Source organism: Emys orbicularis, chromosome 10, assembly GCF_028017835.1.
Source record: "Emys orbicularis isolate rEmyOrb1 chromosome 10, rEmyOrb1.hap1, whole genome shotgun sequence".
NCBI lineage: Eukaryota > Metazoa > Chordata > Testudines > Emydidae > Emys > Emys orbicularis.
In genome coordinates, this window is record NC_088692.1 from 31349769 (window position 1) to 31363542 (window position 13774).

General features: G+C 55.5%; 1 protein-coding gene across 1 annotated transcript in view; it reads left to right on the forward strand.

The window, feature by feature from the left end:
- Positions 1 to 9456, forward strand: part of LOC135884591 (cytoplasmic phosphatidylinositol transfer protein 1-like) — a 33001-nt gene extending 23545 nt beyond the window's left edge. Inside the window, exons 6-9 of the mRNA XM_065412020.1 lie at positions 1167 to 1262; positions 1795 to 1950; positions 2852 to 2915; positions 9191 to 9456. Of these exons, the coding sequence (XP_065268092.1) occupies positions 1167 to 1262; positions 1795 to 1950; positions 2852 to 2915; positions 9191 to 9456 (582 nt within the window). The remainder of the gene's footprint in view (positions 1 to 1166; positions 1263 to 1794; positions 1951 to 2851; positions 2916 to 9190) is intronic.
- The last annotated feature ends 4318 nt before the right edge of the window (positions 9457 to 13774 follow it).

The window sequence follows — 13774 nt, forward strand, 5'->3', positions numbered from 1 at the left end:
TTTTTAACGTCTCCTCATACAGAAGCTGTTCCATGCCCTTGATCCTTTTTGTTTGCCTTCTCTGTCTGTACCTTTTCCAATTCTAAGATTTTTTTTTTTTTTTTGAGATGGAGGTAACCAGAACTGCCCACAGTATTCACGATGTGGACATACCATAGATTTCTATAGTAGCATTATCATATTTTCTCTCTTATTACGTATCCCTCTTCTAATGGTTCCTAACATTCGGTTCGCTTTTTTGGCTGCTGCTGCACATTGAGTGGATATTTTCAGAGAACTATCCACAATGACTCCAAGATCTCTATCTTGAGTGGTAATAGTTAATTTAGACCTCATCATTTTGTATGTATAGTTGAGATTGTTTTCCAATGTGCATTACTTTGCATTTATCAACATTGAATTTCATCTGCCATTTAGTTGCCCAGTCACCCAGTTTTGTGAGATTTCTTTGTAATTCTTTGCAGTCTGCTTTGGACTTAACTATCTTGAGTAATTTTGTATCGTCTACAAATTTTGCCACCTCACTGATTACCCCTTTTTCCAAACCATTTATGAATATGTTGAACAGCACTGGTCCCACTACAGCTCTCTGGGAAGAACCACTATTTACCTCTCTCCTTTCTGAAAACTGACCATATATTCCGACACTTTGTGTCCTATCTGTTAACCAGTTACCAATCCATGAGAGGACCTTCCCTCTTCTGCCTTGACTGTTTACTTTGCTTAAGAGCCTTTGGTGAGGGTCCTTGTCCACATGTTTGTTGACTTCCACAAAGAATTCTAATAGACTGATGAGGCATGATTTCCCTTTACACAAGCCATGATGACTTTTCCCCAACAAATCGTGTTCATTTTATATGTCTGATAATTCTGTTCTTTACTATAGTTTCAACCACTTTCCTGGTACTGAAGTTAGGCTTACTAGCCTGTAATTGCCAGGATCGCCCTGGAGCCTTTTCTAAAAACTGGAGTCACGTTAACCATCCTCCAGTCATCTTCAAGGAGCTTTCAGGAGCCCTCCCAGCTGGGAATGGCTCTTGCCCATCACAGAGCTAGTTCTAGGGCCCATTTCCCTGCAAACGTGTGTTGGCACTGGGTGGGTGCGGGCGGGTGCTCAGGGCCAGCTGAAGAGGGTGTGTTTCTTACCCTTTCCCTTCCACCCCCAGATCTTCCTCAGTGACAAAATCCTGGGCGATCATGAGGTCACGTTTCTGGACATCGCCTTTGACGAGATTCCTGAGCGCTATTACCAGAGCCCAGAGGTAATGCCAGCCCAGGAGGAGAACAGGGAGTGAGCAGGACGTGCATAGGTGTTGCCAGCACATCCTTACGCTCCCACCAACCCTGGGCACTGCTCCGAACACACACCTACAGGGCCACACACTAACCCGCCAGCCTACCCCTTTGCCCACACCTGCCTGCCCAACCAGACAGCTACGGACCTGTTCCTCTACAAACCTGCTCCTGCACTGCCTGGCCTGCTCTGGCCCCCTCGGCCCTCCCACCCGGCCTGTTCCTGCCCCTGCCTATCCACTTTCCTGCCCATTCATACATTCAAATCCACCCATCCTCAGCTGGGAGGTCCAGTATCAGTGAGGCCTGGGCCAGATGTTCTTGACCACCACTATTAACCATGAGCTGTTCTAAGTGGGAAGGAGACCAACTCTGGGGCTGGAACGAAATAGAGCATTGAAACACCCACAGGCCATGGGGTTGGGCTAGTTTCTTTCTAGTTGTGATTGGCATCAAGACTTGGCATGCTGAGCCGCCCCCTTCTGTCCCTCTCCACGGCAGGACCCACGGTACTTCAGCTCGGTGAAGACGGGCCGGGGGCCCCTGAGAGAAGGCTGGCAGGAGCACACCAAGCCCATCATGTGCTCCTACAAACTGGTCACAGTTAAGTTCGAGGTGTGGGGGCTGCAGACACGAGTGGAGCAGTTTGTCCACAAGGTGAGTGCATGGCAGTCTGGCATTGTGGGCGGGGTGCTTCTGCCCCTCCAATGAGACAAGACCTCTGGGTCCCCAGGCGCTGCGGGGGAGAGGCAGCAAGATCCTAACATTCCCATGTTCCAGCCAGGGACTCTGTCTGACAAGGCGGGGTCAGGCCCACACAGCTCATTGCCTGGTGGCAGGAGAGACCCCTAGAGCACCGCATCTCCAGGCCTAGCTGAGCACATGCCCAACCCATGCTAAGACTTGAGAACTCTGCAGTCGTTAGCACCTGATCTGGGATTATAAATAGACCCTGCTGGCTGTGGCTATGTTTTAATGAGCTGGTTAAAGAATGAGTGTGCATACTTGTGTATGTACACACAAGCATACATACAGATGTACCACTGCCTTCTACTAGATGGAACCGGAACCTCTCAATTGTGTGTCATAGCCCCTATACTGCTAACCCTTACTGGAGATTCTCCTTGAGCTCAAGTGACCTGTGCTTTTGGTGCAGGAGGGCAGGAGTCTTGTCCCCACTGTTGCAGGTATGTTCCAGGTGGACATGGGCTGCACAGCCCATTGACAGCTGTGAAGTCCTGCATGGCCACAGATTTCTTACCATGTATCATATTGTATCTGGATGCCGGCTGTTGCCCCAGCCCTGCACACTGAGAGGAGGCACAGGCTCTTGCTGCTGAGGGCAGGAGCTCAGCATGACAGACCCTACTTCTTCTCTCTGGAGGGGCCGCCTACTCTCTGCCATGAGGAGCTTTCGGGGCTAATTCAAAGCAGTCCGTTCCAGGACTCTGCCCACCTTTGGCAGGGCGAGTGGGACTCAGGGCTCAGAGCAGAGGGATCTGAGGTTGGGGGGAACCCTGGCAGTGCCTGCTGGGATATAACTGTGCTGTGGTTGCAGGTGATCCGGGACATCCTGTTGATAGGACACCGGCAGGCCTTCGCCTGGATAGACGAGTGGTGCGGTGAGTGAGCCTACAGCAATATTGCTATGGCGGTAGATGAAACCCACTGTGCAGCGGAGCTGCAGGAGCCTCCTGCCCTGGTCCCTGGGGACCCCCCTCCCTTCCGCCCCCCAGCCCTGGTCCTTGCCCTGTGTCTGGGCTGGGCTACAGTGCCAGGGTTTCCCAGCAGCCTCTCCCTGCCACAGTGAAAGGGGTCGTTCACATTGAAACATGGGGCCCAGCCATCAGAATGCTCGTCCCTTCCCAAGACAAACCCACTTTCCCCAGGCCTGGGGGAGCATGGAGCCAGCTCCTGCCCTTACAGGTGCCCTCTGTCTCTGCTCCTGGCTCCATCTAATGCAGGCAAAGCACCAGTGTGAGCACTCTCCTGGTGCTGGGAGCAGGGCTGCCCATGGCAGGGTCACTGCCAGCGCTGTGCTGGGGGTCAGTCCCTCCCACCGATAAAGGCATGTGACCCGTCTCATGCCCCAGGGAAGGTTGGCGCTTCCTCCAGGGCTGAACGTGGCCCTGTAGATTGTGAAGCGTTGCTGCTGTGGCCCAGGAAGCAGAGACAAGGGGCTCCCCCACCCCCCTCAGGGTGTCAGCGACTGTTGAACATAAAAATGCTTTAGAGATCATCTCAAAGGGGCAGAGTCCTGTCCCCTTTGCTAACCCCACTAACTCCCCCCTCCCCCCCCCGGAGCTGATACACCCGTTTCCTGGCTTTACCTCTGAGTCTCATTGTTGCTGGGGCTTTTCATTTCACTGAATCAACTTCTGAGCCCCCTACACCTGCACCTCCCCTCCTGTCCCACACGAGTCCTTTCCCTTCTGGCTGGCACAGCTGCACTGCTCTCACACCCCCCCCCCCCCCCCCCGCCCCGGAGTCCTTCACTGCATGTCCAGCTGGCGGCAGCCACGCGGTGCTGGGGGGGCTAACCTGGGATTGGCGTTATGTTCGGGGTACTGGGGTGGGACAGCAGGAGACGTGCCCAGGTAGGATCAGGAATAACCTCTGCTCCCAGCCAGAAGTCTCTGGAGCCCCCGGTCTGCTTCCTCAGCCAGCCTGCAAGCCACTCTGTGTTTCGGGCTGTGGCTACCTCAGTGATGGAGCTGTGGGTTGACACCTGAGGGCTGCTCTTCAGCGGGGCTGGCAGAGACATAACTGTGTTCCACCCCCAGTGCTGAAAGCATTATGGGCTTTGACGCCCAGCTCAGGGCACCGTCTGGGCAGGCCTGGCCACAGAGAAGCCAGCGCCAGAAGCAGAAAGCTATTCACGCAGCACGACTGAGTCACGGGGATGGAGCAAGGGGAAGGCTGTGTCTGGACAGACAGATGGGGCACAGAGGAAGCATAACAGTGCTAGCGCTGGGCTGCTGTGTGCTGGGCTCTACTGCCCCCTGGTGCTCCATAGGGGAAGAGGTATTGAGAAGGAAAACAACCCAGTGGTTCTGAGTTAGCTGAGCCAGCCCATCTCCCCAGTTCTCTTGGAAACTCCCGGGGAATCCTGCCAGAGAGGGGCCCACAGCCAGCACATGCAGCCAGAGCCAGTTAGATCTTCCCTTCTCTCTGGGCCTGCCGGCACCCCTCTCTTCTTGGGATTTGCAGAAGAAGCTGTTCCTGTCACTGCATCCTTGTGGCATCTGCCCCGTGGACAGTCACTGCTTGCCCGGAGGCCAGGCGCAATCCAAGTTGGCCAGAGAGGGGGCCCCAGAAAGGGCCCTCTGCAGGGTGCTCTCTTCGGTGAGCAGATGGAGGATGCTGCTGGATAAATTGTGTCACTATCTGGGCAGGGGTCAAGGCTGGCGCGAGGGGATCTCCGTGGGGAAGGGGAGGGCAGACCTCCCGCAGTAAGGAGATGGGGAGGGCTAGCCCAGGAGCAGAATGAGCTGCTTCCCAATGACCCAGGCGATCACAAAGCAGGAAGGGAACAGTGGCTGTGACACCAGCAGAAGAGACATTAGGACTGGAGTAGGTGGGAAATCTCTCCAGAGCTCCTACCCCATTCCCTACAGGAACTTCCACTCGGAGAGAGTGCGGCTGACCTTGCCGTGAGCTCACCCAGCCAGCACTGCTAGGCCATTGCCTATGGCGACTGCTTCTAGGAGAGCACGAGACTGGAGGACCTGGGAGTGCCCTGCAGCTGGTGTTCCTAAGTTAAGTCCCGGCAGAAGGAAATCACCCCACTATCAGAGCTCCTATCGGAGGACGTGGGAGCTCCCCCATAGCCAGTACTCCCACACCATTCCCTACAGTGCCTCCTGCTGGGAGAGGCTGGGACTGGAGAAACCCTTCAACCACTGCACAGGGAGGGAGGGGCGTGTGTTGGGCCCCTTGGAGGTTGCTGGTGTTTGCACTGGGCTTGGAAGGTGATGCTTTAACTGGCCAGAGCTGGTGGTTCAAGGTCTCTGCCCAGCAGAGAGGTCTAGTCTGCGAAACGATAGCTGTGCAATTTGCTGGTGCTTTCTTTTCCTTCCCCTTCAGTCTTTCGGGGCTGGGTTACCGATCGGTCTCCTGGGTAACAGTACTAACAACTCAGCCCCTGTCTGCTGCTCTCGCGGGTCTGAACTGTGCTGACCGTGCAGGGCACCATCTCTCCAGCTCCAGTTCACAGCAGAGGCTAGGCACCAGCACCTGTGCACCATCCAGGGCTGCCATCCATCTGGCTCCTGGGCTCCCTGAGGCTGGGGGCTCTTCGGCAGCTCTTGGGGTCAGCCTGAGGTTCGGCAAAGGAAGTTTAGCTTGGCTGCGGGACGATGTGGAGTGGAGCTGCATCCCATTATGTGGATGGGATTGGCTGGTCTTTGGGGGCACGGGGGTGTCCGCTTGTGAAGCAGGTGCCTTGAAAGGGGAGGGTCTTTCTTCTCCCTCTCACTTTCCTGGTGGCAGCCTGTTGAAGTCTGTCCAAATGTCTCTCTGTCCTATGCACGTTTGTTTCTGTGACTTGCTTTGTGCTGGGTTCTCTGTGTTATGCCTCTTCATGAGCGCCTGGCTGAGAATGCCTAAGCGTGCGGTAAGTGGAGAGAGAGAGAGATTGTGCGTGTGTGTGTGTTTGTGCTTAGAGAGAACGAGACTGTGTGTGTGTGTGTGTATGTCCTGAGTTCCTGGTGGAGGAGGAGGGAGGCATTGGCTAAGGAGGAGCCTGGCCTGAGCAGGTTGGCCAGCCAGATGGAGAAGTTAGTAAGAGGGACAGTGACATGGCCCCCCCTGGAATCCCAGTGTGACAGATGCCTGGGCTGGAGACTGTCTCATCACTCCCACCATCGCCTTGGTCCCAGCCACTTTACAAGCAAAGCTTTATAAGCTGTGTGTACAGAGCATAGGTGCAGGGCACGTGACAGAGGGTGTCTGGCTACGTCTGTTTCAGCCAGACCCTGGCCTGAATGCAGTGTGTGTGTGTGTGTGTGTGTGTGTGTGTGTGTGTGTGTTCATATAGGGGGATATTGCACTGCGTAGAGCATGCATCTTCTGGAGGGGCAGTGCACAGCAGTTTCTGAATAGGATGGGGGAGGGGGCATCCAGTATGGAGACACAAGTGATGGGTACACAGGTAGGGGTGCCTGCAAAGACAGACTGGAGACTCAAGTGATGTGTGCATGCACACTCAGAATGGAAACATACACACACGCAAACACAAAATGCATGTGCGTGTATCCAGAATGGAGATATAAGTGATGGGTACATTGTATGTGTATACATCCAGAATAGATACACAAGTGATGGGTACACAGGGGGAGGGGGGGTGTTTGTGTGTGTGTGCGCACGCAAAGACAGAGTGGAGACTCAAGTGGTGTGTGTACACTCAGAATGGAGACATGCATTGTGTGTGGGGGCGGGGGTGTACATCCAGACTGCAGACACAAGTGATAGGTAAGGGTGTGTGTGTGTGCATGCACAGCCAGAATGGAGTCAGAAGAGATGGTGTGTGTGTGCACGTGTCTGTGTGCCTGTGTGTGCACGTGTACATACATCCAGCATAGAGACCCAAGTGATAGCCAGCTGGATGCATCTGTGACTGTCTGGGGGTTCCCTTCTTGAGAAGTGTCTTGGCTGTTGGGCCAGCTGGCCCCATTGCCGCGCCCTGGGCTGGATGTGTGAGGAGCTCTCCGGAGGCGCTCTTCTTGCTAACCGAGCAGTGAGAGGGTCTCTGCATGTTACAGACATGCCCCTGGAGGAGGTTCGTGCCTTCGAGACTCAGATGCAAGTGGCCACAAACCAAAAGTTCGGAAGCCAGGACCCCTAGCTTCCCACCCGCCCCGCCCGGGACTTTCCTTTGTATGTATGTTCCTTTTTGGTTTCTCTCTTTCTCCAGTTCTTGCAGCTGTTGTTCAGGTTTCCTCCCAGCCCCACCTCTGTGCGGTAGGGCTTGGCACGGGAGCAGCTCCTTCCCTGATTGTCAGTCTGAAACCAGCTGTTGGGCAGAGCTGCGTGTCATTGTGGGCCCCCAGTGCTAACGTGGGGTGAGGAGTTGGAGCTGGGTGGCCTGGCAGGCCCTCTCCTGTGCCAACGCTCTTTAGAGCTGATCGTCAGCGAGCAGGGAGTGCTCAGACCTAGCGGCCATGGGGAGGGGAGCAGCAGGTGCTTGGGGCTGTGGGACTGTCCTTTCCTGTGTTTGGTTATGCTGCCATGTCTTCGTCAGGCTGGGGCTTTCCTTCCGCTCTGCTGGGGGCTCTTCACTGGCAAACTAGGCACAGAGTTCCCTTCCCACATCCCAGCCCCATGGAGATTGGACACACACATGTATTCACCTCCGGGCAGATTGCACGCACACCCCTACACCCCAGTTCCCTGGAGATTATCCTCACACACGGTGCCCTCCCCCCACCCGCCCACCTTCCGAAGCTGGTGGTTTCAGAGGGACACATTCACAACTGCACCAGAGTCCTGTTTCCCATTCATAGCTCATGCAGTCTCTTCCATTGGCGTCTCCCCCCGGTGTCCTGGATCCTGAGCGGGCAGCATGGCCACCTGCTTTTTTGGAGCTGCTTGCTTGGGTCCCCTTGCCCTTCGCTTTCCTGGGCTGGGTGGATTCAGACAGAGAAATTTGACCAATGAGCACTAGAAACTCTGGGAGCTCTTGGTGAATGAGTTGGATTTCCCAGTACCATCCAGGTGCCTTGCGCACCTCCTGAGGGTCTGGATCAGCCCAGCCCTTAACTTGGGTCCGTCAGGTGAGTATTTAGTTAATACTCGTGGGAGAGGCTGACAGCAGGGTAGGCAGAGCAGAGGCTGTGCCAGCTTCCCCAGTACAGCTCTGCCGATGCACCTCGCCCCGACCTACATCCCCTGCTATTCCAGTATTAGACCCTCACAAGATAACAGCCCAGAATGGAAACCTGGGCCCTGGCTCATGGCACAGCCCGTGGCAGAGGTACACAGGTAGTCCCCTGGCTGTTTGCTGGACCTGACGCAGCTGGCTTGCCCAAGAGGCAAGAAGCAAGTCTGTTCACCTGCTGGCTCTGTAGATCCAACCATGTACAGGAGCTGCCCTGTGGTGGTCGACTCACTCCCACATCCCTCGGCTTCATGGGAGGGGAGGTGTTGGTGGGGCAACTTCTCTTACGGTGAGGGCCGTGCTATGGACGAGTCAGAGACCTCAGGGAAACGATTGTTGCTTAGGTTGAAAAAGTGCGCCCCTCTGGGGAATAGCAGAAGGCTTCAACCACCTTATCCTGGCTGTGGCTCCCTTTTACAGACCTTTTGGGCCATAGTTTGCTCTCTATGGCCTCATCCAGTCTCTGTTTTAGCCACAGCAGTGATGGGCCCTGTGTAAACACCCAGAGGGACGGGGTGGGATTAGATTGGGTTATAGTAGATAGAGCAGTGGTCCCCAAACTTTACCCCGTGCCCCCCCTTACCCCTATCTATGCGCCCCTCCCCCCCACAGGACAGAGATAAGGGGGCCAAGGCTGGGGCCACAGCTGGGGGCGGGTGTGGGGCTGGCAGCCAGGGCCAGGAGCAGAACTGGCTGGTGCTCCCTCCCTGCCCCCTCTGGGGGCTGGCCCGGGCCCCAGCTGTGCCCCCAAATGTTAGGGGGGTGTCCCACAGTTTGGGATTGTTCCACAGATGGCAGAAATTACCTTGAGCAGCCTTATCCTCAGCAAACCCAGGTTTATGGGACAGCTGGCCCTCAACTTGACAGAGGCTTAAGAGGAAGAGGCCACCCTTAGTTACTCTGGCTGTGGAGGCAGAAGCTGGTTTTTGCCTGGTACTCGGAGAGCGAAGGAAGCAGGTGCCACCCCCTCTGCTTCTCTCGGACGGGCCTGTGAACTCTATTTCTCTTTGCTCTTGGCAGAGATGACGATGGACGATGTGCGCCAGTATGAGAGGGAAACTCAGGAAGCCACCAACGAGATCATCGGCAGGGTAACGCCCTCCATTTCCATCAGCGAGGTGGGGCAGCCCTCAGCCACTCACAGCGCCCCTGCCAGTGCCCCCTCCACGCCACTGAGCGGCGACCCCCCAGAATTCCTCAGCGCACCCAAGGACAGGGCCCGGAAGAAATCCGCTCCGGAAATGCTGACGCTGCCAGCACTGAGGGAGCGCGCCAATGCTGAGTAATAGCTACCCTTGGGCCAAGCCCATCGGACGGACGCAGAGCCCCGATTCCTTCCCCCCATGACTTGGGGACAACGCCACCCACCTAACCTGCCTTGAGACGCCTAAACTCTACTGTTGTCCTTCAGAATGTCATTCCCTCCCTCCCCAATAAAAGAGACCCCAGATCGGTTCCAGAGCCGGACGGCGGAAGCCCCGTTGTGAGGTTGCAGACTTCCCTGCTGTCATAGATGGCCTGAGGTTGCCGTCTCCCTACTCCCCTGTGGTCGTCTCTCTCTTCTCAGCATTCCAGTGCGGGCTCTGCTTTTCCAGCCATCAACTCAGGGAGGGCTCCTGGTCCAGCCAGCACATTGCTGCTGCTTCTTGAGGGAGATGCGCTGCACCAGACCATGTCGGCGGCGCTGCTCAGCCACCCCTCATCTGTCCTGGGGGGTGATGCTCCTCCAAGCACCCTCTGCTGGAGCCAGGCTGGGGAAGGAAACCGACACGCCAACCTCTCCCTAATGAAGTTGGAAGCACCTTAGAAACGACAGTGGATTCTGCTTATTAGCAACCTCTTGGTTGCCATTATCTGGAAGTTATCAATGAGCAGGAGGCAGGTGCTGCTAGGGAAAGAAGTGTTGGGATATGCTGAGCAGGGTCCTCGGTGCCAGGGCAGGACACGGCCTGGAGAGCGCATGGAAAGGTACCTTGCGACCCCAGCGCTTCCTTCCTGTGTAGCCCTGCAAACCTGCCTGCAGCCATGGCCAAGCTGTCAGTAAGCAGCAGGCCATTGGCAGTGTGGGAATCCCATTAACATTACAGGGGGCAGGATCAGCTGGCCAAACACTACTATTAACCAGAAGTTGTTAGCATCAGGATTGCTTGTAAGTGGAATCTACGATATCCATAAAAACTGCTAGGCATTGGCTGCCCCTGGTCCCCATTGGGACCTGCCAGGACTTTTAGCTGATGTCCCTGCCTCCTCCCGTGATTTCCGGCTGCACGCCTGGCTTCCATGTAAAACAGTGGCCCCAACCATCCACCTAACCTCACTGTACAGTCTCCTCCCAGCTGCAAAGCCATGGTGAGGGCACCTGCTTCCTTTCCAGGCTAAATAGGAGAGCCAGGTATTGGACTGAAGAGAGGCGCTGCCGACAGCCCTATCCAGACTGCTTTGGGGACAATTCCCTGCAGCCAGATGAGATTCCTCAGGGCACTGGTGAAGAGCCAGGCCGGGACCTTGTCTATGCTAGGGACAGTTTCCTACCTGTTGCTAGCCCTGTTTCTCTGGCACTAGCTATGTTAGGAGCCCCAGTGTAGAAAAGGCCCCACCAGATTGTACGCCCGCTCTGAGTAGGGGGTTATGCGACACGGGCCTGATTATCATTTACACTCAGGGCCCCACCCTCTGCCCTCTCAGTAGTTCAAAGCAGCTATGGTGTGCATTGGCGCTGGCAGACAGCAAGCCGGCTTTGCCAGGCTCCAGTGTTGCTAAGCGGTGGGTATGCCTCAATGTTAGGAATGGGATGAGGAGCTTCAGCCTTTGTCTCTAGTGTAGACAGGTCCCTGAAGCCTGAATTGCTGCTCTTCGCATTGCTGCTTCTGCTGTCCCAACTGAGCTGCCCCGTGTCTGTAAGCCCTGCCAGGGGAAGGTCAGGGAGGGCCCTGCCTGGTGCCCTTTCCTTTCACCAGTCCCCTCTGGTGACACTGGCAAGAATGGAGCCCGTCACTCCTGACCACCCCGCCTTTCAGCCAAGCAGTGTTCTCTCCATTGGTGCCTTCAGGAGTAGGACTATCGCCACGCATGCTTCCTGGTGCCCTTGTGGGCCCTCGGCGAGGCTGGTGTGCACCACTCCCCCTCCCTCCATGCACCGTGTTACCATCTGTTCCGACTGCGCCTCAGTCACCTCAGACTTCAGCAGCCTTGAAACTGCCTCTTGCTAATCCAGCTCCCTGCTGGAGTAGGGTCTTATTGCCAGCTGAGGCCCAGGAGCTGCCATGCAGGACCTAAGGGATGCTGGAAATGTGCAGACTCTGGGAACAGGGGTGTCAACCACCAACCGTCACAGCCATAAGGCTGGTTTTGAACCGCCCATACTAAGCACACGTTGAATTGCACTTATTCCTAAACAGGAATCTCCCCAACTCCCTCCCCTGTGCTAGGGCCTCCTGGCTGGTCTCTGTTTGTCTGGGTTGTAATTATCCATGCTACGAATCGTGTCCCAGACCAGCAGCAATGAAATAGCCAGTGTCTGCTTCAAGAAAGTGCATGGGCCTGCTGCAGGAATAGGGATGGTCTAAGCCAAGGTGACCCTGAGCAACAAGGCCCTGATCCCGTGAGGAGCCGAGCACCTCTTCCGTAGCTCTGTGTGCCTTCCGTTGAGGTTTAGGGGCCTCAGCAACAAGCAGGGTCAAGCTTGTAGTCTTTTACATGAGGCCACTGGAAGAGTAGATTGGCTCTTGCTTGGGATTCATAGTTGCCAGCTGAGAAGCACTGGGACGTGATGGGAGGAGGCTGGGTTTGGAGATGCACCCACATGTTTGGATGTTTTTCCCAACCTTCTACAAACTATCCCAAACTCTTGAGTCTGCAAAACTGGGCTGGGATTTGATGGGAACAGGGTCTCGTGGCATTTTGTCACCCCTGGAAGCTACGTGAAAATGGGGAACATTAACCAAGCATTTTGGATAAGTTGAGTTTGAGATGAAGGTTTGGGTTTATTTTTAATTTGATCTAGGCTGGTTTGTCCGCCACATGGGCAGTGCAAAGGGCTGGTGCAGTTGTGCAGAAAATCCATTCACTGCCTGGCAGCGCTGAATGCAATGGAAGGAAGTGTTTTTATATGTGCTATAGAAGGTTGGATATTAGAGATGGGCTAGACCCAGAGACTCCAATTCAAACCCTTCCCAAGGGTGAGGAGTTGGATTTGAATCCTCCGAGTGTGGTTCAGGTTCTGGATCAAATCCAGAATTGGGAGGGATCTATTTGCTGCTTCCAGGAAGCAGCTGAAATCTCACAAAGCCACATGGCAAGATTTTTGCACCCTCGGATTTACACTGAAGACCAGAATTCCAAGTCAGAGCCTTGCTCCGTAGGATCTGAGTCCATCTCTGGGGTAGATCATTGTCCCTGGTTGGATGGATTTTACAAAGCCCCCTCTGGTGTCACTGAGTTTTATGTACCTCGCTCAAGTTTTGTGTAGTATGGACTAAGCCTTTTAATGTGTCTGGTGCTTCCTGGGTCTCAGGGCCTTGTGCGGCTGGGATTTGGTCTGTGTTTCGCCCAGATACAACATTCCAGTCTGGACTTCTCTGCTTTGTGTCTTTAATTGTGAGCCCTCGCAGGCTCGCGCTTTGTGCCAAATTCCAAGGCCATGTGTTGGTGTCCGTGGAAAGTGTGTGCGTGAGCATGTGGGTGTGTGGACCGCTAGCCTCACGTAGCCATGAGAGTGTGTTCCCACTGCAGCGAACGCGGAGGTGTTTGGGCTGCTTCCGTTTTGGTCCCCAGAGGCCCTGGGCTGGAGTTCTGTCTCTCGTGGGTGGCCTGGGGCCTTGGCTTCCTGAGGTGCCACCTGGGCAAGTGTGTAGTAGCTGGCAATGGCAGGGGCTCTGCAGGGAGCACACAGGAGACTGGCTCTTGATTGGTGCCCTGTGAGCGAGTGCCGACCATCATGCACGGCGGCCGGAGGCCAGTGCTGAAGCTGAAGGGCCGTTCTCTTATAAATAGCACCTGGCCATGGGTGTCTGTCGAAGAGCCACTCCCCCTACTCCTCCACCCCATTCCCATTCTGAGTCCATGGGTTGTGTTTGGGCAGAGCCCCTGCCTCCCTGCACTTTGAATGGGGCTAGGGCTGCAGCTGCCAGCCTGTAAATAGGGATTTGCTGAAGACAAAACCCAAATGTGAGACGGGAGGGTCTGCATCACAGTGGGGTCTGGGGGATTGGCGGGAATGTATCTTGCATGCAAGTGTCATGATGTAGCATTCCCCACCCCTTGTCTGGCTTCCTACCCTCCCCGCCCAGCTCCCAACTACTCTCACCCCCTTCCTCCCTGCCCCGTGCCCCGTCCTCTCACACCCTCACTAATTTCTTTCTCTTCCACCCCCCTCCCCTGTCCCCCCCAGGCAGCCAGGGCACTGGGTGTCTGTGACCTGCGGGCTGAGGGAAGCCCTGGGTGCAGGTTGCCAGGTGTGCGCTGAGCTGGTAGCAGTAGGCGCTCCCTTTCAGCAGATCCAGGGGGGAGCATAGACCTTCCCTGCTGAGAGGCTTAGATCAGCTCCTGAAGGACAGGGACACCCTGACCCCGCATTCCCTGCAGGGTGCTGAGGACACCCCCTGG